The 27,625-nt window shown below is 45.1% G+C and overlaps 2 protein-coding genes across 3 annotated transcripts; both read left to right on the forward strand.

Moving 5' to 3' along the window:
• Positions 1-71: 71 nt before the first annotated feature.
• POLR3F (RNA polymerase III subunit F) lies at positions 72-7,048 on the forward strand. Its single transcript, XM_036381316.2, has 9 exons — positions 72-137; positions 577-694; positions 1,535-1,602; positions 1,749-1,816; positions 2,082-2,194; positions 2,717-2,860; positions 4,775-4,882; positions 5,601-5,792; positions 6,347-7,048. Exons 1-9 carry the CDS (start codon positions 82-84, stop codon positions 6,422-6,424), a joined length of 945 nt encoding a protein of 314 aa, XP_036237209.1. The 5' UTR covers positions 72-81; the 3' UTR covers positions 6,425-7,048.
• Positions 7,049-12,007: 4,959 nt separating this feature from the next.
• On the forward strand, positions 12,008-27,352 carry SEC23B (SEC23 homolog B, COPII coat complex component). Of its 2 annotated transcripts, none has more exons than XM_036380680.2 (20): positions 12,008-12,149; positions 14,264-14,499; positions 15,533-15,590; positions 16,171-16,257; positions 16,438-16,674; positions 17,047-17,132; positions 17,574-17,718; positions 18,307-18,465; positions 19,140-19,255; positions 20,203-20,326; positions 20,755-20,835; positions 21,152-21,241; positions 21,484-21,590; positions 21,726-21,879; positions 23,248-23,325; positions 23,622-23,783; positions 24,019-24,105; positions 25,554-25,709; positions 26,525-26,590; positions 27,098-27,352. In XM_036380680.2, exons 2-20 carry the CDS (start codon positions 14,279-14,281, stop codon positions 27,185-27,187), a joined length of 2,304 nt encoding a protein of 767 aa, XP_036236573.1. In that variant the 5' UTR covers positions 12,008-12,149; positions 14,264-14,278; the 3' UTR covers positions 27,188-27,352. The 2 variants fall into 2 exon arrangements, with proteins under 2 accessions (XP_036236573.1, XP_036236572.1); XM_036380679.1 differs by lacking the exon at positions 12,008-12,149 and adding an exon at positions 12,271-12,351.
• The last annotated feature ends 273 nt before the right edge of the window (positions 27,353-27,625 follow it).

Raw genomic sequence — 27,625 nt, forward strand, 5'->3', positions numbered from 1 at the left:
CGTTGCCCGGCAACCGGCCCCTCCCTCTCCGGCCGTCGCGTATCTCTGACGTCATCTCTCCGCGCCGGAGCCCGCCGCGCCATGGCGGAGGTGAAGGTGAAGCCGGAGGTGCCCGATCCTATGGACATCGAGAGCAGGTGCTGCGGATGCACGCAGGCGGGCATGGGGTGGCTGTGTGGAGGCCAAGAAGGGCGGGTTTTGGGGCGTGGGGCAGCAGGCGTGGCGGGGCTCGTCGTTCAAGGCCTGAGGGGGGTGGTTCGACGCCCGAGTGTTCATGAGGAGAATGATGCTGAAGGAGAGGGTGGTTGGGGACACTGAGAGTTTCGTGCTGGGAGGTGCTTAGAGGGCACTGGGGGTTGTGTCAGGTGAATTTCGGCTGTCCCGGCATTTTTCTGGTCTTGGAAAGGGAAATGGTGCACAGGGAGTTGGTGCCGAGATGCCTGAAGAAGCAATTGATGGACACTTTTCCCCCGAGTTGCTCTTGTCGCTCTTTTCCATCCTGACTCTAGTGCTGTTTGGATTTGGGTTTGGATGCAGCAGAACATGAATTTTAAAGTTGCTTCTCTCCTCCTGCAGGATCCTTGAGCTGTGTCACCAGTTCCCCCATGGCATCACGGACCAGGTGATCCAGAATGACATGCCTCACATGGAAGCCCAGCAGAGAGCTGTGGCCATCAACAGGCTGCTCTCCATGGTAGGGACAGCCCACCTTCCTCATCTTCCTCAGCACATTCATAACCACAAGGCCCATTAGGGATGGGCAGTTAATTAGCTGTAGAGAAAAGGAGGGATGTGAGCCCTTCTCTCATAGGTGGGGGTGTTCTCTGAACCCCCCACGAATCCCAAGCTTATGGATTGCTCTGAAGGCACTCAGCAACCTGCCAAATCTGTAAGAACCAAGGCTGTAACTGCAGGAGAGGATCAGCTGGCAATGAGAGAGTGAATTTTAATTAATGCTGTTATATACACTTACACCCTTAGGCTTGTCCAGTTGCTTTCTTCTTCAAAAGAATAGGAAATAAGGACCTTGCCTGGCCACAAGCATGCACAGCAGAACAATCTCTTTGCCAGTAATTTGCTTCTAAGAGTCACTGCCCATCAAAGTTGGCAGCTTTCCAGTGATGGCCCCTTAGTAAAAAGCAGAACTTTGCTGCTGGAACTTGGAGTTGTTCCAGAGCTCCACTGTGATTTCTGTGCTTTGGTGGAAACTGAGAGCAAAGTGTACAAAAACTGGATGTCCCTTGTGCCATGTGAAAGTCAGGAGAAATAATAGGAATTGTGTAGATATTGTGAGAAGGGTCAGGAACTGTTTGTTATTTCTGACAGCTGATCATAAGTGGAAATTTGTCAGGGGAAAAAAAGTATCCTTAAGGCTGTTATTGTTTCCAGTGGTTAGAAAGGTTCGTTTTCATTTTTCTTTATTTAGTTGACATTAAACAAGGTTTTTATTTTAGAATTTCAGAATAGTCTTCAAAACACCTTCTGAAACAAGCTGTTTGAAGGGAAGTAAATGCATTGTGCCCATCTCTCCTAGGGGCAGCTGGACCTTCTGAGGAGCAGTGCAGGTCTCCTGTACAGGATCAAAGATTCCCAAAATGCAAGGTAAACCTGTGTCTGCTGGGGAAGTATGTTGGGAACACAATTCTTGTTTAAAACAAATCAAACTTCAATTCTTGTTTAAAACAAATCCAACTTCTTTCAAATTTTGGACCTTTTAAAAAAATCCTGATGTCTGTGTTGTTTGACAGTAAAATGAAAGGTTCTGACAATCAAGAGAAGCTGGTTTACCAAATCATAGAGGATGCAGGCAACAAAGGTACTTTAAATTATCATTGTGAATGGTACTAACTCTGTTTGCTAACTGTCCAAAGTCACAAATGCTTGCCCAGACAATACAAATATAAAATCTAATGCCCCATACCTGCTTGTTTTTCCCCAATCCCTTCTGTCCATTCCTTTCATTTTGCTGGGAGTGGCAGGCAAGCAACCCAGGCAGTGTTCTGATGTGACTTTTGGTTGGTATGTATGGAAACAAATAATTTCTACTATTTATTTCTGTTCACTTCTCTGTTTTTTAACAGGTATTTGGAGCAGGGACATTAGGTACAAAAGTAATCTGCCTTTAACAGAGATCAACAAGATACTGAAAAACTTGGAAAGCAAGAAATTAATTAAAGCAGTTAAATCTGTGGCAGTGAGTATTTTGTGACCTTTTTAAACAATTTTAAATATCTGCTGCATGCTTTGTATGCTTTTAACAGGGGCCTGGGGCAGAGAAAGCTGGAGGCAGAATGAGTTTTCTCTTTGAAAACTGTGCACCAGTGTTGGACTCTCTGCCTTTAGTGTGCAGCTTTGAGGTGCAACAGATCAGCTGAGGTCCACAGGTCAGCTTCTTGCTGTCTGTCTTCAGTTACCTGGTTCTCACTGGGTCTGGTAAAGCAGGTGGGGGTAGAGAAGTTGGACACAGCAAAGCAGTAGCTTTTTTGTGTTCATGTGAAAGATGCTGACTTCATCTGGTCTGTTATAAAATGATTAGGAATTGAAATGGGTTGATCTTCTCTTTATCTCTGTGTTACCTGAGGGTCAAGCAGGTTGAGGATAGCTGGAGTCAGGTCTAGGAGTAATAAACCTCTTTGGCAGATTATCTGCTTGTATATATCCCTTCCTTGTGAAGGAGGGAATATGTTGTTGAGAGCTGTACCTTTCCCTCCCCCAGGCATCCAAGAAGAAGGTTTATATGCTGTACAACCTGCAGCCCGACCGCTCCGTCACTGGAGGGGCCTGGTACAGTGACCAGGACTTCGAGTCTGAGTTTGTGGAGGTGTTAAATCAACAGTGCTTTAAGTTTCTGCAGAGCAAGGTGAGTGCCCAAGTCACCTGCCATTTGTTGTGTAAACAGGTGCCAGGTAAGGCTTAGGTTTTCCATGAGTGTTGGCCATTATTGCAGCTAGATTGGCAAATCCATACTGTACTATTATTTTTGTCACATTAGGTGTGATGGTGTTGTATTTAATGATGGCTATTTTTACACCCTGGACAAGGAGGGAAGCCTTTTATCCCCAAGGTCCAATGACAAACTGTCCTAGGTGACCCAAAATTGTGTATTCCTAAGACCCAGCAACCCAGGAAAGGGGAACTTGTGTGTTTTATCCTGGAAGGAGGGGATACAGGATCCCTTTAAAAACAGAAATGGACATGAGGGGAACACCTTTGTTCTCCCTGGGTGCCCGAGGGGATTGCCTGGGGCAGGTCTTCAAGTCATACCTGATGTGAAAAACGCCAATCACTTGTTTTTAAAATTTTAAAAGTTTAATAGGAATAAAATGGTTATTAAAATAGTGATATAATTAGAGTAATAAAAATTCGGACAATTAGGATTTAGGACAATATGAGACAATAAAAACAAAGAGTTACGGACAGTCCGGGTGCCTTTTTCTGGGCAAAATAAGCCCAAGAAAGGACACACGTTAACAAAGGATTAACCCTTAAAAGCAACAGCCTGTTACATATTCATACACCTCATCCATGATGCATCAATTCCATTCAAACACAGGATTCTGTCTGGTCAGTGTCAGCTTCTTCCTCTGAATCCTGACAGCATCTTCAGGACTGAGCGAGGCAGGAAGAAGTTAATTTCTTCTGATAAGGGAGCAATAAATTCTTTATCTCTGAAAGATTTTGGTGTCCTGTGGCTGCTATCTCAGTGCAAGTCCTCTCTTTAAAAAAATTATCTTACATAGCATAGTTTCTATTTTAACATTATGTTATAACCTAAAACTATATTTAACACACTACTTAAGAAAATTAATACAGCATAACTTTCTAACATAACACATATAATATTCATTTCAATATTTACAAAAAGCCAGTCACAAAATACGCATTTTTCACACCCAAGAAGCTGCATTTTGCAGTCCCGACCTGCTCCAGAGGGAATTAGACAATACCTTTTCCAGCTGAAGTGCAGACGCTCTCTCCACGATTTTCCAGCTGCCTGCCATTTGTTTGTCGAGGAGGGGGTGGCCCTGCAACTTGCTGGGAAGTTTTTTACTGCGTTTTTGGCAGCATTGGAGCCTTTTGGCCAAAAATTGTCCAGATTTTGTTTTGTGTCTGTCCTCCTTTGATTGTTGTTTGTGGAAGTTCTGGAACCATTGAGGCTGCTGTGTTTTATTTGATATTGTTTCCCTTCTGTCTTGTCCCATTTTGTCTCTTATTGGTGGAAGGAGATTATTCATTTTGGAGTCTCCACCCAATATAATTGTCTTAAACTAAGACACAAACCAGGTAGTAGAGACCACAGGACCAAAAAATCCAGAAGTCACTGTGGTTTCTGCAGAACATCTCATTTCTGAGAGGGTGTAAGGCAGCAGTCAGTCAGACAGCTCTGCCTAGAACACAATTGCCCCTAGTCTAAATTGTCCCTGGTTCATTAAATATGTCTGCAGATTCTAGCATTTGTCTATTCCATTACAATATATTTTTAATTAGCTCTAGGTAGAGAAGAAACTTGGTTTTTTGTCAACAAAATGCCAGATGCTGGTGTTCCTTCATATTAATCTGAACTACAGTAAATTTTATGTCATTTATTATAAAATCATATTTGATTGTGCACTGCATTGTCTCACATACACCAGTTTTAAGAATGTGGCTTTAAATGCTAAACATGTCCCAGAAATGGAAAACAAGTTTTGTTCTTGAGTCTGCCTGAAACTGAACCACAAAGCAGGCTCTTGGCAGTGAGTTCTGACTCTGACTAACCTTTGCTTTTTCTCAGGCAGAGGCAGCTCGAGACAGCAAACAGAACCCCATGATACAGAGGAACAGCTCGTTTGCCTCATCCCACGAGGTGTGGAAATACATCTGTGAGCTGGGCATCAGTAAGGTCAGAACACATTCATCTCACTGCTGTTCAAATTGTCAGTGCATGATGGGCTCCAGGAGCTGGCTACTGCAAACTTGCTGGAGGTCTCATAAGTGTCTTAGCACCCCACAGCTTGTGTAGTGGGGGTGAGCTTTGTGGCCTCATTGCTTTTAGGGGAGGGTCATTGACACTGCCTGGCATACCAGGATAGCTTGTGCACGTGGGTTTTCTAAAATGTGTAAAAGAATTAGCATTCACATCCATGTTAACTGTCTCAGCTGGTTTAGATTTCATCATTTCTCTTAAGTTTACATATGCACTTCAAGGAATTTTAGGGGAGGGGAAAAAAAGAAGGGGAAAAATACCCCACCATTACTGGTCACCATCAACAAGTATATCTTTAGCAGTCTTGTCTTTTTCTTCGTTCACAATTGTTTTCTGCAAAACTGGGACTGTATTGTGCTAGGCTGATGGAGACATCTCAGGTGCACAGGGAAGTTCTTTTTGGTAAGACCAAGGCTAGTGCAAATCAGAAATGCTCAGGAGGTAGGAGGTATTAGTATTTGCTTTTCTTTTTGCATCTGCACAACTCCATAAAGTTCCCAGTGAGATTGGTGTCTTTTTCTGGGCTAGGTTAGAACTCTATGGATTTGTTACTCATGTTGTTTGCTCCTTTCGTCCTTGCAGGACTCACTGGCACACATCTTTCCTAACATCTATTTCACAAATTGTTTCTTAGGTAGAGTTGTCAATGGAAGATATTGAGACCATTTTGAACACTCTGATCTATGATGGCAAAGTGGAGATGACCATTATTGCTGCCAAGGAGGGGACAGTGGGCAGCGTGGATGGACAGATGAGACTGTACAGAGCTGTCAGTCCTCTCATCCAGCCCACTGGATTGGTCAGGACACCTTGTGGACTTTGCCCTGTGAGTAACTAATTCTGTGTATCATTAGTGGTGCATGCAGCTCTTGAACACAGGCCTGCAGTGGCCAGATGGCACAGGGCAAGCTCTGCCCATGAGTCAGCCTTGGGGCTGAGCCAGCTGTGCTTGAAAGCTGCCTGTGAGGAACAGGTTCTGGTTTTGGTCTGAACACCTGCTCTGCCAGGTGTTCCTCATTTCCAGCCTGTCTCTTTACTGGACTCTATGTGAAAAGATGCTGTCGAGTGTAGCTTGTTCCAAATTGTGTTATTATATTTCTGATCCCAGGTTTGCCTGCGTTTTTACCAAGCTAAATTACTTCTGTCTAGCTCTCCTCCCTGGTCTCCTTTACCTCCCTATAGGTAAAACTTGCCAGCATGTCCCTTTGTGGTGGGATCTGTTTTTATCTTCACCCTCAGAGCTTCCATAAGACTTCCTAGGTTTTGGCCTCTGTTAGATTAATGCTGATCTACTGGGAAAAAGCAGAAAACGGGTTACACACAGCAAGCACCATCCAACTGGAAGCAATTACTCTGCTGACACAGGGCTTTCTTTTGCAGGTTTTTGATGATTGTCATGAAGGTGGTGAGATTTCTCCATCAAACTGCATTTATATGACAGAGTGGTTGGAGTTTTAAAGTGAAAGGAAACTGTAAGCTGGATTCATCCTTCACAGCCAAAGTGACAAAGCAGCTTGCTTTTTTTAAAAGCGGACTTCTAAATTTGTAAGCAACTTGAGGACATGGAGTGACAAACCAGCCATGTGGCAGTCGTATGAACTCTCTTGGGAGTGGACTGGAAGTGGAGTCAGTGCTGAAGATCAAGGCTGAAGTGGAAGTGTAGATCCATTCTTCAGTCAAAACTGGAGATGGCAGCTAAGGTGGTTAATAAAACAGATTTCTAAGCTACAGTTCAAAATAAAGTTCAAACAAGGTTGAGACATTTTAGTCTTAACATTTATATCAGTCCCTCACAGCTGATCAGAAAAACTTCTAACAAGTGGTACCAGGAATGAGATCGCAGATTTTGCTTTCAGATCAATGCTACTGATGGATCCTTAAGTTCTAAAGCTGACACTTTTCTCCCACGATAGATTCCATTTAATTGAAGACTATGAATCTGAGGTGGGAAAGATCCTGAATATGTCATATTCAGAATCTGAATATGTGAAACACTTACTGGTTCTTTATTATATATATATGGTTCTTTATTATCTTTCTTACCTGCTTATTTATCATTAAACCCCTGATTTTTCTTATGTACATCTCTGCTTCATTTCCTGTATTGCTGCCTGCTGTATTTGTTCCTTCATCATCCAATTTCTGGTGCTGTTTTCTGCAGCTGTGTCACATATGTCTCCACTGAAATTTTGAGTAGAGGTGTTCTGGGAAGATATGTTTTCCACAAGAGAAAGGGTTCCTCTGGCTTGATGATACAGAGAAAAATTTTATAGATTCCAGCATCCAGAGGGCTGCAATGACACACTAGGAGGCAGGGTGGGGTGCACAGGGGCTCTGCACAGACAGGCTCACCCCCAGTGCCACTTGCTGCCTGTGGCTTCAGCTGCCTCTGGCCAGGCTGGATCTCTCCACAATTACTCAGTATCTTCACAACTGTCTCCCAGCATTGGGGAGCAATCAGGGGGTCAAGCACAACACAGGGCTTGTTGCATCTGGCTATTTTCAAATGTGCCTGGCTCAAAATAAGCCCTCTGGACAGCGTGTTGGGAGGGTGGTGGGGGAAAGCACCTCTGTGGCTGAGTTAGCAGCATTCAGGGTAAGCTGACAGAGGGTTAACATAGATTTTGGATCAGTTTACCTCATAAAGGTAATAAGAGCCTTTACATCAGTATTTTCAATATTGTCCAGGACTTTGCACTTTCTAAAGCAGTCTGGATCACATGAAAGTGTTCAAATCTTGCTTGATTTCATTTCCCTTCTTACAGCATGGATGGAGGACAGAGGCTAATGAGGGTGCTGTACAAAGAATAAGAGAACCTCCCATGGTTCCTGTCCCATGCAGGGAGGGTATGGATGCAGAGAGAAAGGCTCCTTGTGTGGGAGCAGGTACTGGAGCAAACAATGAGCACTGATAAGCTGCTGGCAAGTCCATGGAGGGGCTCTGACTATCCCAATGAGGTGAGCACTGCCAGCAGGCTCTCCTTTTGCTGCTGTGTTGTCTCAGGTGAAGGGGATGCATGTCTATCTCTACAGAGGCAGAAGGGCTCTGAGGAAAGAGATGTGGGGGTGAGATGATTGGAGCTTTGTTCTTCCTCTGCCCCCTTTAACCACTCAGCACCGAGAAACCAAGGGAAAAACACTGCTCTCTTCCCTGGAAGGAGCCTTGGATCAGACACCCTTTATTCCACCCAAGGTAATTTCATTGAGATGTGGGGCTGGGGTTGTCTTTGTCTTCCTGTCTTCAAAGGGGACCTGACACAATGGGGTCCTGAGCCTGCTGCTGCAGAGATAACACAATGTTTGTGCTCCACTGCAGCTAGAAGATAACTTCCAGGGAAACAACAGGGCTTTATCATGCAGGTATGTCACTTTATGCTCTATAATCACATTCATTGGCAATAAGAAAAAGGAGAGAAAGCTTCTCCTCAGTGAACAGCTTTAGGAAGTAGATAGATGGTTTATTAAGCTCTTTATTTTTGTCATTGGGTTTATCTGGCTTAGATGACCTTTGTGGTATCTGAAAGTTCTTAGAGTTGAAGTTGTAACAAGACTTCTCAGATTTGGGGAAAGTGCCTATAAGGGAAAAGTAATTTCAATTTAGTTTCTTACAGATAGCAATCTGTCTGATCTATTTCTATATGAATCAGAGGAATGATCTTTCTGTCACTCTGGTTCTTCATGAACCTGGGTGGTCTATCAGCCTGACATTCTTATCTGAAAAGACAGTAAATGCTAAAAGGTAGCATTAATAGTGTCCTGAGTTTTGTTAGTCTTCTCCTTGGCAAAGCTGTCCCTATTCCAAACTGGTATGAAATGTAATGTTTTGAGGAAGCTACTACAGTAGCTCCAGTACTCAATATGAAAACACTTATGTGTAGAAAGCTGAATTATCCCCTAAAACATGGATGACAAATAGGAAGCATGATCTGCTCATTTATTTTCACAAGCCTCATGCACGAGGTCAGAGTTCAGCTGCTGCAGGACCATGAGATCCCTCCTGAGCTGGAGGGAGCTCATCCTTGTTTTCATGAGCCCTGATCCTGCTGTCAGCCCTTGAGCCTCTTTTGAGTGGTTGCCTCACTAGTAGTAGCCAGCTGTCCAAAGGCAAGTTGGAGGGTGGGCACACCCAAATGCCACACGGGATCGAATGCAAAATTGTGTTTTAATGCCAAGACAAACACTGACTACGGTAGCTGGCTGCATTGAGAACTGACAGTGGGCAGCTGGCAGCTATTGCCTGGCATGTGTAGCCTTAAACTCCAAAGTTTAAAACATGAGGATGATGGCAAACTTGAAACTTTGGTCGTGAAAACATTTTCCCCGTGGTTGAGTGGCTGTTCAGTTTTTTCCTGGGTTTGGCTGTTTGGCCGCGGGTTTTGTATTTTTACTTTGATGGTAACTGAGCCGCTGGAGGTGTGATGGGTAATTGCTGTTCCTCTGGTGCTGTTAGAGCACCATCTCCTGTCTCTTCCTGGGATGGCTCCCCCAGGGCTCCAACAGGGAAAAGGCTCTGTCTTAAGCCATACTGATTTCTTTTTTGTCTCCACACGCAGAGCAGATTTTGGGAAGAAACTGTAGTGAGTGGAGACAACTGGGTCTCCTATTGCTGCTAAACACTTGATGCTTTGAAACAGGGTACAGACACCTCAAACAGAGCTGTCCTCTGCGACACACAGACCAGCTTTCCCTCCTCTTGCTCTGCTTGGCTGGGACTTTCTGTCATTTCACCTGTGAGAAATGCATGGCTGGACCCTCCTCAGCCACACTGAGCCCAGCTTAGCTTGCAGCCTGGAGGAGACTAAAAGGTATTATGACAAGCTCCACAGGTGGTGTCCAAGTTCTCGTTGGAAATATTCACTTCCACCATGAGAAAGTTGGTCATTGCACTTTGCTCACGCTTCAGGAGGAATGGGGAGGACAGGAACCAGAGCTCAAAGCTCTCTTTCAGCTGTTAAACACAAACCAAGTTGGGGCTTGTATAGGCAGCCTGTGGTGTTTTCCTTTCTCCCACTTTTTGAGCAAGCTTGTGCTTCTTTCAGGAAATGCTTTTGGGAAAGCTTTTATTTGGGTTATTTGTTCCACAGACATAGAGCTTTAAGATTGTGCTCTTCTTCCAAACTGCTTTGGTTCAACCCAGCAGACAGATAAACACCACACTGGGATGGGAGAGATGATTGTAAAAAAAAAAAAAAGGAAAGCTTGTAGATTCAGATGAAGACAGTTTAACAGGGCAGAAAAGGAAGGGAAAATAATGGTGAGAGATTATAGAAATCATGTGATGAACAATACAGTTGTTCCCCCTCTGCTGACCATTGCCCAAGGAGTGCCAGAGCAGTGGGCTGGAAACCAGCAGCCAACTCTCCCCAGTTTTATCATTCAGCATGACACCATATGCTATAAGGAATAAGGAATATCCCTTGAGCCACTGGGGATCAGCTGTCCTGCCTTTGCCCCCTTCCAAATTATTGTGCAGCCCCAGCTTCCTGGCTGGCAGGAAGAACCTGAAAAGTCCTTGACTTAGCATAAGAATTGCTCAGCAAGCACTGAATTATCAGTGTGTTATCAACATCTTCCTAATCCTGAATTAAAAAATGCAGCACTGAACCAGCTCCGAGGGAGGAAAATTAACTCTGAAAGTTGAAAGCAGGACACAAACTCAAAATAGTGGCTCAATATTTTACTTAATCTAATGTTTGCAGGGGGGTGCCCTTTGCACCTCGAATATGTGTGAAAGTCTGTGGGATTCAGGAATGGATTTGCATCCATGTGTTCAGATAGGACAAGTACCACTTGCAAGGCATCACACAAAGCTGTAGGGGAGGATTCCTGTCTTGGGCTCACTCACCTAAGGAAGGCCTTACCTCCTTCCCTTTGGAAAGAGTCTGAGAAGCAACACAAGATGGAAGCAATGAAAGAAGGACACATATTTGCCTAATTTCAAGGCAGAGACAAATTCCTGGGGTGAGTCAGATGTGCCAAACCTCTACCTCATATCCACAGGCTCCCTGAAAATTGTGTCCAACCCTGGATGTCTCCTCTCAGAGGGTTTGGGCACTGCAGGGGTCTCCCCAGTAGGCCGGGGTACAGATTTCCTGGCAGAATGGTGAACCACTGTGGCCTCGAGCAGATGGGGGGGTAAAGCTTGGCCAGGGAACAGAGGTGGAGGAAAATCCGATGGATTGTCCCTGCCTTGCTGCTGGAATGGAATGGACTCATGACTTTGCCCAGTGTGCCCAGGGACAGAACCCTCGGTCCAAGAGAGGAACTGGGAACTGAGACAAAGGTGAGACTGTGTGGGGCTCGCAGTTTATGTCTTTAAAAAGTGTCTGGGTGTTATTGGTGCAGCGCTACCCATAACCCCTTCCCAGTGTGAAAAACGCCAATCACTTGTTATTAAAATTTTAAAAGTTTAATAGGAATAAAATGGTTATAAAAATAGAAATATAATTAGAGTAATAATAATGAGGACAAATATGAGACAACAGAAACAAAGAGTTACGGACGTCTGGGTACCTCTTTCTGGGCAAAATAAGCCCGAAAAAGGACACACGTTAACAAAGGATTAACCCTTAAAAGCACAGCCTGTTGCATATTCATACACCTCATCCATGATGCATAAATTCCATTCAAACACAGGATTCTGTCTGGTCAGTGTCAGCTTCTTCCTCTGAATCCTGACAGCGTCTTCATGCTTGAGCAAGGCAAGAAGAAGTTCATTTCTTCTGATAATGGAGCAATAAATTCTCTTTCTCTGAAAGATTTTAGTGTCCTGTGGCTGCTATCTCGCTGTGAGTCCTCTCTTTAAAAAAGTATCTTACACAGCATAGTTTCTATTTTAACATTATGTTATAACCGAAAACTAACCGCACACATACTTAAGAAAAATAATACAGCATAACTTTTAACTTAACAGATAAAATACTCATTTTAATATTTGCCAAAAGCCAATCACAAACACGCATTTTTCACACCAGGAAGTTCTATGCTCCCTGCTGAACACGACAGCGCTCTCCCAAGCAGCCGAGCCCCGTGAGGGCAGAGCTGCTTCCCTCATGCCGTGCCGGGGGACGAACGCGGCACCGCATCCCACGCTTGGCAGGGACACCCTGTCCGTCGCCATTCCAAGGCGGAACCTGCCGCCGTTAGCCAAGACGAGCTCCCTGCCGCCGCCCCGCTAAGTTTGGTAGGGGCACGTCTCTCCTCTATTTCTGAAGGGCGGTGTGGCGTGCCCTCAGCCAAGATGGCGGCGGCGGAGCCTCAGCGGGCGCGGGGCCGGGCGTGCCGCCGCTGCCGCCATGTTGGCGGCGGGCAGCGCGTACCGCTGAGCTGGCCTTGCCGGGCGCGCGGGGCGTGCCGGGAGGGAGCGGCGCGAGCGGCGCGGGCAGGTGGGAGCGGCGGGGCTCCGAGGGGATGGGAATGGGAATGGGAATGGGAATGGGGAGGGGATCTGCGTCCCATGAGCGACACAGGCGGTGTCAGGCGGTCAGTGACGGCCCCTGTGAGGGGGAAGGGGTCGTCCCTTGAGAGGGGAGCCAGTGGTGTCCCCTGCGGGCGAGTGTAGAGGGGGCGGTCAGCGGTGTCCCGTGAAGGGGTGTGGAGCGTGGTCAGCGGTGTCCCGTGAAGGGGTGTGGAGAGGGCGGTCAGTGGTGTCCCCTGAAAGAATATGGAGCATGGTCAGCGGTGTCCCCTGGCCCGGTGCTTTCATGGGGTCAGCAGTGTCCCACAGAGCAGCACGGGCTTGGCGCTGCTCGCTTCGGCCGGGCTGGGCATCAGCAGCGACCCCCAGGGCAGGGCTGGGGTCAGGCGTGTCCCCTGTGGAGGGTCCCCTATGGTCGTGCCGGGGATCAGTGGTCTGGGGGGCGGAGGTGGCACCTATGGCTGCACTGGGGTCTGTGATGTCCCCTATGCCATGCCAAGCACACCAGCTGGGCCATTACACCTCTCCTGACCCCAAAGTAGGGCCACAGCTCATGTCAAACCCAGCATGGCAGTCAGGGCTCTGCCTGGGGCAGGGAAGTGATGCTGGGCTGCAGCTGGAGAAACATGGAATAAATTTGCCCTGTGGCTGTGCTGCGTGCCCTGAGATGTCAAATGTTTGTATTGCTGTTCTGATGTGCAGGATCTTTTACAGGCAGACTCGGCTCTGAGTTTCACTTTGACAGACCTGTTTCTGATGGGGATGTGCTGTGAACCTGTCTGTTTGTCCATCCAGTGACAGGGGTGGAAACATGGGGCAATTCCTAAGCTTGATTTACATCCTTAATAGCATAGAGGAAAATGTCAGTGAATTTGGAGTTCTGTAGGAAAATGTCACACCAAAACTTCCCCTCCTCTGAGGGGAGGTGTTGCTTCTGATTTCTCATGTGTCTGGCCCTCCTGAATATTCCACCTGCAGTGAGGACCAGGAGTAAGGTAGTCCTGGAGCATCTGCAGCTGTAGGTGAACCTCTGAGTTTCTTTGTCTGAAGCAGGTTGTGGAGCTGCTGCTTTTGGCTCTGTGAGTTGCTGCTAGTGCTGTGTGGTGTTTTTGTGGTCTGGATTTGACAAGTAAGTTTTTTGGTAAGCTTGTCCTTGCCTTTCTCAGAGAAATCAAAAGTAGTGATGGCCTGGAAGCTCTTGTTTATGCCTTATTTTGAAGAGTTAAGTAAGACAACACAGAGAATGACTCCTCTGTTGTGTTGGAGATATTCCTCCTTGATGTTTTCTGAAGTCTTCTGGACTCTCAGTTCCTTCCTTACAGTGGGCCAATGATGCCATGCAGAGTGGGTGTTTTTTGATATTTTGTCATGTACTTGCTTCCCTTTGTAAGCAGGTCAGGCTGGCAGCTTGGTGACACTTGTGACTAGTTTGGTGTCAGACTTGGCCTCCTTTTCTCCCTGCAACGTTTCAGCTGAAGGCTTCAGGACGTGTTGCAAATCTGGCCTGTTTTCCTTTACTGACCCAGTCAGGAAGGATTGCCTTGAGGCCAGCATGAGGCTGATTGGATTTTGAGATGTTAAAAGTGAATCATAAGAAAAAAAACCAAACAACCTCTTGCATTTTGCCTTTGAGTGTCGGCTTTCCTTGTTTCTTTGTTGGATTTGACAGTGTTTTAATTGGCTGTAATGTTGATGAGAGCACTGGACAGAAGAGATTAATGGAGTCACGTGGTTTATTTGATAATGGGATTCATGCATTGTGCTGTGTTGGCTTTGTCCTGCAGCGCCTTGTGCCCCCACCTGTAGTTGATCTGCTGAGCTCCTTTGCAGGCCCTGTTGCCCACAGCAGTGACCTGAAGGTGCCTTTTTCTGTCCTTCAGGAGCTTCTGGGGGCCATGGCGACGTACCTGGAGTTCATCCAGCAGAATGAGGAGCGCGACGGAGTGCGCTTCAGCTGGAACGTGTGGCCCTCCAGCCGGCTGGAGGCCACCAGGATGGTTGTGCCCCTGGCCTGTCTCCTGACCCCGCTGAAGGAGCGCCTGGACCTGCCCCCCGTGCAGTATGAACCAGTGCTTTGCAGCAGGCCCACCTGCAAAGCTGTGCTCAACCCTCTCTGGTAGGAGTTGCTCAGATGGGGATGTTGGAAGGGGCTGGATAGGACCTAATTTGCATCTGAGATTCACTGCTTCCTTATTCCCCTTTTTCTCTGCCCTGTGCCTGGCAGCCTCTTTCATTTAGATGTGGTGGGCTTGTTAAAATCCATACATCAACATGCCTGTTACTAGAGCTGACAGGAGCAGAGGGCACAGGAGGATCTCTGGGGAGGCTGTTAAGGCAGAGAGTCCTCTCAGCATCCCAGAGAATTTAATGGTGAATGAGGAAACTCATAATAGACAAAGATGCCCATTATACTGGTATACTCAAATCTCTTGATTTGAGTGGTCTGGACTGTGATGTTAACTTGTTTTCCTCTGGACTCTGCTGCTCACTTGCTTTCCAGCTTCCTACACATTCTGCTGCTTGTAGGTCAGCTCCAGTATGAGCATAATGAAGTAATTTTAGAGAAATATCTTGCTCCCAAGATCATGTGATGATCATGCATACTCAGAGCGTGGTGTTGGGCTGAGAAAAAGCAGGGAATGCCAATAAGAGGAAGTGAAATGAGATCAAAGCCAGGGAATGAGAACGTGGCATCCTGCACTAGCAGGATGTTGTGCTGGGCTGAGGAGAGTAAACTGTGGGACAGGGAACAGCCTGTTTGTTCTGTGTTTGCACAAGATCTGGGTGGATGGCTCCTGCTGCTCTGAGACTGGAGCATTTGTGTGCTATAGCTGCACAAACAATAAGACATGAGACGAGCCTAAGTGTAGTGAAAGAATTATTAGACCCAAGTCTGTGTCTGCCAAGGGCTGAGCTTCAGAGAGCTGTCAGTGGTCCCTCATGCTGACAAGCCTGAAAGTGGCAGGGCTGGATTAGCTAATGAACTTCCTGCATATAGAATCAGAGTCTGAGTCCCTGAAACACTTGCTGTTCTAGCTGGAGTGTCTGTTTCTTAGTGCTGTGAACCAGCATGGATTCATGAATTAATTGTGAAGCTTTGCTGTGAAACTGTTCCTAAGTCACACCAATGCCTCATCTTTCCCTTGCAGCCAAGTTGACTATCGGGCCAAGCTTTGGGCTTGTAACTTCTGTTTTCAGAGAAACCAGGTAGGTTGGAAAAAGCCCTTCACCTTTTCAGTGAACACTTTATTGATGGCCTTCCCTGGACATTAAACATAAATTCTGCTTCTCTAGATCCCTTCCTTGGCCTTCTTTTCTTGCTGAACCCAGGCTAGAGTACAGTCTGCTTTATCTGACATACTGTCAGTGATTTTACTGGCATGCAGAGCATAGCAAGGAGATAAAAATGCTATTTTGTTCCGTGTGTCCCAGTGTGCTTTTTGCATCTGATATTTACTATTCCTGAAGATTATGGAATTCATTAGATTTGAGTAGACTTTTGCCATGAGAAAAGAATGGCTGAAAGAATTTCAGCTACTGCATCATTGATGTTGTAGCCTTACCTTTTATTTACACTGGATTGAGTCCATCCTGCTGGCCACTTGTTGTCTGTGCTTAGGAAAAGCACTGTGGGTTTCTTGCAATGAATTAATCAGGTTGGTGCAGTGGCAGTAAATAAAAAGTTGAATAACCACATCATCAGCAGGGCAGGCTCTGTGCTGAAGAAGAGAGCCCTACATTTTTGCCCTGCAGCTTCTTTGTCCTAATTTTTTGTTCTCTTTTTCAGTTCCCCCCAGCATATGCTGGCATTTCTGAAGTCAATCAGCCAGCAGAGCTTATGCCTCAGTTTTCAACAATTGAATACATAGTGCAGGTAAATGAACCACAGGCGAGTTTGGAGCTCCCAGAATTGTCTTGTTTGTGACAAATGATATATGTGTAAAATATTCTTAGGATAATGCAAATAAACACCATGTCTGCAAGGTGCTTAAAAAGGGGTTAATTTTATTCCTTGGCTGGAGGCTTTATAAAATGTCATTTCTTCCCACGTCAGCGAGGTCCGCAGACGCCGTTGATCTTCCTGTATGTTGTGGACACGTGCTTGGAGGAGGAGGATTTGCAGGCCCTGAAGGAGTCCCTGCAGATGTCCCTGAGCCTGCTGCCCCCCGATGCCCTGGTGGGGCTCATCACTTTTGGCCGGATGGTCCAGGTTCACGAGCTGAGCTGTGAAGGGATTTCCAAGAGCTACGTGTTCCGAGGCACCAAGGACCTGACAGCCAAGCAAATCCAGGTGTGCTCTGCTATCCCTCAGGCCAGGGGCTTGTACTCTCAGCTCTGTTGGGCTCTCAAGCACAGGGCTCTCTGGGAGAAAGGAGGGCTTGGTGCTCTCAGCTGTGAGCCTGTTGCCCTCCCAGTATCTGTCCTGTCTTTTTGCCTTTGTAAATGTCTTGGAAGCTTGTTCAGGATTGAGTTTGTGTATCTGACATAATGGACCCATGATCCATTCCTAATGGCAGTGCAAAGATGAATAATTTTACAGATTTAAGTATATTTAATGCTGCAGTATTGCAGGCCTCAGGGTATATTCAATAATAATACAAGTAATATGTAGTATGTTTAGTGTTTGAATAGTACATCTCTGCCTCCTCTTTACTGTTCTTAGGATATGCTTGGACTTTCAAGGCCAGCTGTCCCCATGCAACAGGGAAGACCTCTTCAAACTCCAGAGCAGCCTGTAATTTCCAGCAGGTAAGCTTCACCAGCAGGGCAGATGTTTTATGCCCCTTTATACCTGTAGGTCATGCTTCTAACCCTGGGTTTCCCAGGAGACGAAAGAGGATTTAAATGGTATCGTCTTGTCACAGTAATTTACCTCCATTGAACACAGTTTTTCTCAGCTTCTTTTCAGTGGTAGCTCTCATGCCTTTCAGCAAACTCACCTTTGAACTTCTTTCCTGTTCTTTATGTGATTTGCCTTCTTGCCAGTTCCTGATGTCTTGCTTTGATCAAATTTTTTATTTTGCACAGGCTTGTTATCTTGGAAAGTTTGCATGTAAGAAGACAACCTGCTGCATGTCTCTTTACTTCTGATTATTGTCTCAGTGCAATTTATGTGTGCCAGGAACAAAGAGGCAGTTTTTTCTTCTCCAGACTTAGAAGCAGGAAAACACTCTATTTATATTTTTGCAGGTTCCTACAGCCTGTGCATAAGATTGACATGAATTTAACAGATCTGCTTGGAGAGCTGCAGAGGGACCCATGGCCAGTGACCCAAGGAAAGAGACCCTTGCGTTCTACTGGAGTGGCTCTTTCCATTGCAGTTGGCTTATTGGAGGTACTTCTAGTGCTGTTGTTTGACATGAGCAGGCCAAAGTAAGCACATGAGATGAGATGAGATGAGATGAGATGAGATGAGATGAGATGAGATGAGATGAGATGAGATGATGAATGCAGCTGGGTTACAGTGGGGTGCAGAGCTGCAATTTGTCTCTACTGAGACATTTGAGCTGTGCTAGCACCAGCTGATGTAGGTGGGCTGGAAGGTTCCATCTAAATGGTAAAATTTGCAGATGTTGAAAGGTCTCTGATTCTTGTATGTGTTGCTACACAAGAGGTGATACTAAGCACTGGATTTATCTAAGTATTATCTAAGATACAAGTAAAGAGAACAGAAACTGCCTGCTTCCTGTTTTGGAGACATGAAACTTGATATGGTTTGAGTTTAAACTTTATCTGAGTGCTGTGACTGTCAGGAAGTGCATCACTATTTATCGAGGTGGCCTCCAGCAGGGACAGATCCCCACTGACATTGCAGGAGCACGTGCAGACCCTTCTCTAAAGAAAGCATTGTTGCTATTTAATCAATTTCCCTTTTTTTTCCCCTCCTCCCCCTCTCTGATATAAGTCTTTGTTTTTATTTTAGGGCACATTTCCAAACACAGGGGCCAGAATAATGCTGTTCACAGGCGGGCCACCAACACAAGGGCCAGGCATGGTGGTGGGAGATGAACTGAAAACACCCATCCGTTCCTGGCATGACATAGAGAAGGACAATGCAAGGTTCATGAAGAAGGCCACCAAAGTAGGTACTAGGGCTTGATGGGTGTGTTTAAAAGCTGAAACTGAGTGTTGTGTCAGAACACTACATGGGTTGCATGGTTGTCCTTGAAGTAATGAGTCTTTGTGTATGCTAAATTATGAGGATGGTTAAGGGAAGCGTAAAGAAGCTTCCTCCTAGTTAGTTCTCCATCATGGTCTCGTGCCTTCTCAGAGAAGAAAGTATTTCAGTGTTGTTTCTTAGCTGGTGGTGGGTGGAGAGTTTGTTCATCGGCATCATTGTATCTCCTCCTGGAGAGGAACAAATCTCCCAAGAACTGGTTATTTCCAGAAAGCCTCCTTTGTCTTCTTGATGTATAAAACAACCATTAAAATAGAAAAAAATGTCAGATATGAAATGTGCCTGTCAGCTTAGAGAAAGTTAAGAGAACAGGTGTCATCCTGCTATCTTTGGGTTCCCAGCAAGTTATCACAGACTAGATGATTCCTTGTCATTTATGCACTGTTTATATTTGAGACAATAAACTCAGGCTCATCCAAATGCATCCCTCATCCTAGAAGGGAGCAGTGTGCTGCAGCCAACATCTCCTTAGCTACCATAGCAGTGGTGATTGTCCCATTGTACCTTGTGTTGGCCTGAGGTGGGGAGCAGCACAAGTTGCACTTTGCAGCCTCCTAACCCCCTGTGTGTGTTGCCAGCACTACGAGACTCTGGCCAACCGCTCTGCTGCCAATGGGCACTGCATCGACATCTACGCCTGTGCCCTGGACCAGACAGGGCTGCTGGAGATGAAGTGCTGTGCAAACCTCACCGGGTATGTTCACTGCAGGGCCCCACACAGCTGGCACCTGCTTTTTGAGGTTGGTTTTTTGTTTTTGGAGGGGGAGAATAGTTCAGGAAGCAATTAGGTGTGCTGGCAGGGCAGAAGGGTTTTTAAAGTTCTGTTCTAAACTGTGGTTTGAATTTGCCAGGAATTATATGGCAAGCCTCACCTGATCCCAGTCCACATTTCTGGAGTCTCAAAGCAGCATGTGAATTAGCACTGCTGTTAGAAAACTCAATGGTGGGTAGAAGCTTTCCTTGTGTGGGCCAGATTTTCTTTGCTTAACAGCTCGCTTGTGCTTTCTCCAGGGATTCTTGACTTCCCTGGGCCCAGTTTTAAGTGACATGTCTTAAAGGATAAATGTCTCTGTCCCATATTGCTAGAAATGATCTCTGTGAGGAAGGCTGTGTGCTAACCCAGGCCTTTTGGGGACTTGGCATGTTTTACTGCAAGTGCAAGGTGTTTGTAAATAACCCTTCAGTGCAAGGAGAAGAGAGACTGTTTGACCCTGTGGATGTGTTACTGAGCTGCATCTGGTCAGGCCTGGGCTTGCCAGGGCACTTAGGGGAGGCCCAGCACGTTCCCTGTGCTGCAGTGGTGCAGCTACCCCTGGTGTGGTGTGGGTGGTTCCAGCTCTGCTCAGGGAAAGCAGGCTGAGCAAAGAGCTTTCCATGGTTGAAACACGAACATTTTGAAGGCAGCTGAAGCAATGGCAAGGAACAGGGTTGAGAGAGGAAACTGACAAAGGTGGAGCACTAACCTGTGTGGCTTTGTAGGAGGCACCCATGAATCTGCACTCCCTGGTATGAATCCTGCCTATGCAAAGGCATGCTCTAAAGCAGTAACTGCATGTGTTTGCATGTGTCAGAGGTTCAGGGATGTAACCTTTGTACTTCTAGTTCCCAACTGCTTCAGTTCCTTTGTTTTTTCTTTCCCAGAGGACACATGGTGATGGGAGACTCCTTCAACACTTCTCTCTTCAAGCAGACCTTCCAGAGGGTATTTAGCAAAGGCTACAATGGGGAATTTCGGATGGCTTTTGGTGCAAATCTGGATGTGAAGGTGAGAGATGAGTTTGATTGCAGTTTCTGGCCTGTTTGGGGTGTAGGAATGTCTACATGTTTGAGGTCAGATGTAGTGCTTCTTTGGGAGAAGAAGCACTGTACTGGAGGGATATTTATTTGGAAGTTAGTAATTTTGTTGTTGTGTGGGTTTTTTGTTTAGTTTGTTTAGTTTGTTTATGTTTTATTTAAAGCAGCCTCTCCTCACTCAACAAGGAACATTTCATACAGTTTCATCCCTATCAATATGTCTTCATTATTAAAATGTGGTTCTGCAAATTCTCTTACCTTCGCTAATTGTAGCACTGGATGGTCTGGGAAAATACCATCTCATTAAAGCTGAGCAACACATTTAGACTGTGTGGATTCTATTTGACTGACTTAATGAAAAAGACAAACTTTTTTTTTTTTTTTTTTACCTTGTTCAAGACCTCCAGGGAGCTGAAAATTGCAGGAGCCATTGGACCATGCATATCCCTGAATGCTAAAGGGCCATGTGTGTCTGAAAATGTAAGTTTCTGACATGGAAAAATCTTTAATAAAGAAGTAAATATACAATGGAAAGTTTCTATCTAGACCTACAGTTGAACCAGAATGTCAGAGTTTTCCAGGAAGCATCCCTAGGAAATTACAACCTTTCTTAGACTAAATTCTTGCTTCCTAAGGCTTTCTTTTAACTGTATGGCCTTCAGTAACTTCATTCACACCCAAAAGATAAGCAATCTAGAAGGCCTGCCATTACTTGTACCTCTGATCAGAATTTAACAAAAGCTTACCTCTCCTGCTGCTAGAAGAAAATTGCTGATTTCTTTCTGATTCTGTGCAGGAACTTGGAATTGGAGGGACATCTCAGTGGAAAATCTGTAGTCTGGATCCCAGTACAACTCTGGCCATTTACTTTGAAGTGGTAAATCAGGTAAGCCCTGGCTTTTTTTTTTTTTAATCATCTTTTTTACTTCTTACAGGTCTAGATAATGCCATGGCATCCCCTGTGTAGCAGGTGGATGGTTGCAAAGCAGCCAAGTGTTCTGCGATGACAAAATAGTTTCGGAAATTTTTTGCACGTGTCTATTTCTTTTATGTGCTGTGGGGGCTTGTTACAGCTGGGAAGAGTTCTGGAAATCATGTTTTGAAGTGTGCCTTTGTTTTCATTTTCAGCACAATGCACCCATTCCTCAGGGAGGCAGAGGGGCAGTGCAGTTTGTCACCCACTATCAACACTCCAGCACCCAGAAGCGCATTCGTGTCACCACCATAGCCAGAAAGTGAGTACCCCGTGCCAGTGCTCTGCCAGAGTAGCAGCAACTTCAGCTCCAGTCTGTGCTGGGATTCCTGGCTTTTTGCTGCATGCACTGGCACATGTGGATGCACGTGGCATTAACCCTTTGCTCACCTTGCAGCTGGGCAGATGCACAGACTCAGCTCCAGCACATCGAGGCCGCGTTTGACCAGGAGGCGGCTGCCGTGCTCATGGCACGGCTGGGAGTGTACAGGGCTGAGTCTGAGGAGGGACCTGATGTTCTGCGTTGGCTGGACAGGCAGCTCATCAGGCTGGTAAGACCAACACACTGAGCTTGGGGGCATTCTTGATTGCAGTAAAAATGGAAGAGACAACAGCAATCTTTTTTCAGATTGCCTTGCTTTGTTTGTGCTCAGATCATGGTGACGTAGCTGTAACGTGGAATAACTCAGAACCCAGTGTGATCAGCAAATTTGGGATGGGATAGGTGAACATCCCATTATGCTGAAAGGGATTGAATAAGGGATAGTGAAACATGGAATAATGCAGGTGGGATTGTCACTGGTTCAACCCTCCTGCTTAAAGTAGGACCAGCTCTGAAGTTAGAGCAGCTTGCTCCAAGTCTTGTTCAGTGGCATTTTGAAGATCTCCAAAGGTGGGATTTCTTACACTTCTCTTGACAGCCTGTTCCAGGGTCTGGTCACAATCACAGTTTGGGGTTTTTTTTCCCTCTTCCCTGCCTCTGTCTCTCAGTCAGAGCTTCCATTTCCCCAGTTACCAATCAGGTAGACAGCAAGTTGACTCCCTAATCTCACTTTTCACCAGGCTGAACAAACCCAGCTTTTTCAGCTTCATTTTCTTCATAAGATGCTCCAACCCCTGACTAACTTGGTAGCCTCTGCTAGACCAGTTTGTTTGTATATGCTAGAGCATATCCATGTTTGTCTTGCACTGGAGAGCCCACAGCAGACACAGCATTCAGATGTGGGCAAGTTTAGGATAGTAATCTGAATTAATTCTGCAACCTCCTACTGTCTCTTGCTTTGAATTTCACAAGCTCAAATTGTCAAAATCAGTGCTGGTCTTGTCCAAACACCCATGTGGGGTTGCTACTAACAAAATATGGCACATCAGACCCCAAAAAAACAGGGCCAGTCAAATAGAGATTGGAGCACAAGCACAAACAGGGGCAAACTGTTTGCTGCAATGACTGTGGGATCATTTAGAGTTTAATTTCTAAAACCACTGATACTTATTTTCAGTGAAATGGTGAAATACTTATCTGCTGTTCTGCAAGAAGTGTTTCATAGGGTACAGAACAGTTTAGGTGTAATAGCCCTGAATTAATGGGAAAAAAAGGGTAGTACTGTAGAGGCACCATTTCTTTAATTCTTGGATAATTTCAAATCTAGACTTTATGAATATATATATATATAAGTAGATTAAATCTTCATTCTCATTCTAGTAAGACAGAAAAAAACACTGACTTAAAGAAAAATAGCCTGTAACTGCTGTAGTACTTGTTTGGTTTGTGCCTTGATTGTTTAAAAATTAGCAGAAGAACACCCTCTAGAAAAAGAGATCTAAATTCTATTAAAAAAAGAAAAAAAAAAAGAAAAAAAAGAAGAAAAAAAAAAAAAAGAAGAGAGAGATAACCAAAGTACCCATTTTGCTTCCAACAGTGTCAGAAATTTGGACAATACAACAAAGATGATCCCAACTCCTTTAGGCTGTCAGAATCATTTTCTTTGTATCCTCAGGTAAGAATGTCACTTCCCACAGCTGTGGGAAAAGTGTGCAGGGGTGAGTGGGAATGATGATAAAACATCTTGCACTATTTATCAGATTCAGGAGGGGAGGAACAGGTGCTTTTTTAATGTAATGGACTGGTCCTGTAGTTCAGCACTGCAAAGACTGATAAGGGAAGAAGTCTGAGGAGTTACTAAGGGGCAGACTTTTCCCCAAAGAATTTGCTGTTCAAAAATACTGGAATTGGGTTGGGATGTTTTGGTAACTTTGGCTGACATTTCTTGTCTCATTCCTCTTTCTGGTGCAGTTCATCTTCCACCTGCGGCGCTCCCCATTCCTGCAGGTCTTCAATAACAGCCCGGATGAATCTTCCTACTACCGGCACCACTTTGCCAGGCAGGACCTGACCCAGTCCCTCATTATGATCCAGCCCATCCTTTATGCTTATTCTTTCCATGGGCCTCCTGAGGTGAGTCTGTGTTTTCCAGGAAGAGGTCAATCAACTCAAAATAATGAGTGTTCAGTTGAAGTAACACTATTTCAGCCAAAAGGCCCTTGTAGATTTAAAAAAAAATTATTACAGGACATGATACTTTTAGTCAAGATCATATCAAATTACACTTGGATGGGCATAGAAATTGCTCTCTGGCATCCTGAGATCTGAGAGCTTAGGGGTGCCTGACTTTGTTCTTTATTTTCCCCAGCCAGTGCTTTTGGACAGCAGCAGTATTCTTCCTGACAGAATCCTACTGATGGATACTTTCTTCCAGATAGTTATCTACCTTGGTGAGGTATGGTGAAGCACATTCTCTTTCACTTTTTGTGCTCCTTCCCTCCTGCCATGCATGCAGCCAGCTTTGCTGCTAGTATGAAATATTAACAAACTAACTTCTTGCAAAGCTCACACAGCATAGTGACCATGTCGTGTACATGCTGCTTGTTGGAATGCAATTCCCACCACTGTCAGAATAAAAATAATACTGGAACCACTAAGGATATGTTCTGCACCGAGTAGCAGTATAGGAACGTGCTCTCTGTGGATGGAGTGACAAAACTATCTTTTGTCTCCTTAAAAAGGAAAAAAACCTAGAAGTTTCTTTCCTCAATCAGGTAAAAAGACACCTCATAGGACTTGGGGGACTTCACCTCAAACTTAAGGATAGCCAATTGGACAGAAGCCAAAACGTCCCACCTAAGCTATTTACTAGAAGAAGTCGACAACAAAGGAACCAATCACTTTTGTGAGGTGTTTTACCAGGAGCAGGAACCTCTTGCACCTGGCTCAATTTGTCTCTATGAAGAGTTTTGTTATTTTGCCTTTTATAAATCTTTTCTCTTTCCAACACTACCACAGAAGCCATCCTGCTGATTTTCTGCCTTCTAAGGTCGCTGAGCTATCTTGGTGTGATATAAATCTCCAAGAGCTTATGAGACCTAGCTCGAAGAGTCCAGATATCATAGCAGCTGTTGTGTTAGCTTGGCCACGAAGGTGGTCCCTTACCATGCCTGGAAAAGGCCAGAGAAACTGGAAATGAAGCAAGGCAGAGTTACAAGATGATACATACTTTAACAGAGTTGCAAGTATTTTCAATGGAGTGACAGACTTTGTTTGCAGGGTTTTCATACATACTTAAGTACTGTAGCTCTTCAAGAAATCAGGCAGTTTTCCAGTTTTTGCTTTTAAATACTGGATGTTTTTGAAAGCTGCTGCTATATTCCTTCTCTCATGACTGAGGGAAATGCTTAGATACTGTCCCTTTCTAAAAATCTTCTGCAGTTACCTTAAGGAGTTTCTGTCTTCTGTTGCAGAGCAAGACACTCAGCAGGTGGGTAAAATTCAGACAAGGGAAGAGCTGAGTGTCTGACCTGTGTATGTACAGAGGAATTGCTGCAGACATACAGTGCATGCAATGGATGCCTTGAAAATACTGTAAGGCCAAGTCAGATTCAAAAAGTCAGTGGTTTATAAATGTTTCATTTCTGTGTTGGCACAAGCTGAAGCATATTGAAGATTTTCAACAAACAGCTCTGGCACTGCACAAATTGCTGCCAGGTTTTGTGTTGGGTGCCTTAAATTCAGGGACAGAAAGTAATGTTGTAGGCACAGTAGTGAATGTGTGTGTTTGCCCCTAAGCAGAAGCACATGTAGCATTCTGCTGCCTTAAGACATGCAGGGTGAAAAGGGGAGGCTTGTAGACATCTCTGCTCCATTTTAATTTCCTCCCTATGCCATCAATAGACTATTGCCCAGTGGCAGAAAGCTGGATACCAGGACATGCCTGAATATGAAAACTTTAAGCACCTCCTGCAAGCCCCACTAGATGATGCCCAGGAAATCCTGCAGACCAGATTCCCAATGCCACGTTACATCCACACTGAGCACGGGGGCAGTCAGGTAAGGAAGTTTCTGGAGGAACTCTTTCTGTTGTTGCCTAAAGCAAATGGCTCATTCTGCTTTTCTGAAAGGATGGTTCTGGTAGTCAAACACAGTTTAGCTCTTCAAAGTACAGAGCTTGCATATTTTCTTATCAGCTTTTACTACAACTCTGTCTTTTAATAGGCTGATCACTTGCTGGATATGGTTATGAAATATGAGGGTGGAAAAAAATGGAAAAGCCAACTTAAATATGTGTTTATTCCCAAGTAAAAAGGTGGGAAATAAATTATTTGGCTCTGTGTCTATAGTTAGCTTGCTAGGACAGTAATGCTGAATGGTTGACCATCTGTATCTTCACTCTCAGACACTGAATGAGGATATAAAACTGTTCTTATTTTCACTCTTCCTGGAATTGCAGTATACTGTAACTTGTGTACAGTGTACAGTACCTGTAGCAGTGAAGGGGCAGGAACTGATGCTCCAAACCAAAGATTTGGTGTTGATTTTTGATGTGACCCTTTTACACTGGTCTTTCACTGAGCCCTTTTTGGAAGAGCAGATGTGGCAGGGGAAGAAGAGCAGTGCTGGTGTTTCCTGTGCCATGGAATCAGAGCTGCCAGCTGGGCACAGCCTGCTGGAGCAGGGCACTCAGTGCCCCTGAGAGACAAGCTCTCTGTGGAGCAGGGATTTCTGGACTTGAAACCTGCTTAAATTAACCTAGAACCTTGCAAAAGCAGAGGAACATTGCTGGTCATGCATCTAGAGTGAGATGAAGCCTGAGGGAGCAGACAGGGCTCTCATTTTACCAAACTCCCCCTCTTCTGTCTTTATAGGCCCGGTTCCTCCTGTCTAAAGTGAATCCTTCTCAGACCCACAATAACCTCTATGCCTGGGGCCAGGTAAGCAATGGAGGAGCTGCTCATGTTTGGGAATGCTGTAAAATACACATGGACACATTTGTGTGTGCAGTGGCCATCCTGTCTCACCAAGTGGCCACAAATAGCATTACACTTGCCTTTGGTTCCTTATCATGGTAGCACTGGATGATCAGAATGGAGTTTTCAAGCCTGGATGTCATGCTTTTTCAGTATTCTGGAAAAAGCAACTAGCATATGGATACATGTAGATCTAATTTAGTTGAGAATATTAGACTTTTTTATCCTATTTGTGTAGAGCTTTGGGCAGCAAAATTCCCAGTGCTTTAGGAAGAAACTTCCCTGCAGCAGTTCAGATTGTAGGAGAGGATAACGTCAGTGATGTTGCCAAAGAGTGGCATCTGGCTTTTGCAGGAGAAAAAGGTTTTAGCAGGCAATGAATTCAGAGTGCTGACATTTGATTCACTTTTAGTTCGTCCCCTGTGTTAGCAACAGTATTTTAGGCTTGTTATTTCTTTGTTTTTTCTGCAGGAATCAGGAGCTCCAATCCTGACAGATGATGTGAGTCTCCAGGTATTCATGGACCACCTGAAAAAGCTGGCAGTCTCTAGTGCATCGTGACTGATCAGACTGAGCAGCAGGGGCAGACGATTTACATGGATCGTGTTGATGACAGAAGTGGACCAATTCATTTACATTTCCTTTCCTCTCTTTTAAACTAGGGATTTTAACTGTTACACGAAATAAACATTCAGGGAGAGTTTTTTACTTCTCCCTTCTAATTTATTTGTATTGCTGTTTGTCTATATTCTGTTCACTCTGTGTTTTCCACGCATCCTAATTAGAGTTGAAAAGTGTTTTAGCCAACAGAGATTTTGACAGCCTTTAGCTTAACTTTTAAGAATTCTCTTTTAATGCTCTTAAGAGGTCTCCCAGCCAGCAGGGGCCTGTATTAATGAAAAACACAAAGGGGTAGGAGCACTGCTCCTTAGTGTTGTCCCCGAATCCCGCTGTCGGTGCCATGGGCGGCTCTTGGCTCCTTTTGCCCCGCCCCCTGCG

The sequence above is a fragment of the Molothrus ater genome, chromosome 3 (genome assembly GCF_012460135.2).
Source record: "Molothrus ater isolate BHLD 08-10-18 breed brown headed cowbird chromosome 3, BPBGC_Mater_1.1, whole genome shotgun sequence".
In the NCBI taxonomy this organism is placed as follows: Eukaryota; Metazoa; Chordata; class Aves; order Passeriformes; family Icteridae; genus Molothrus; species Molothrus ater.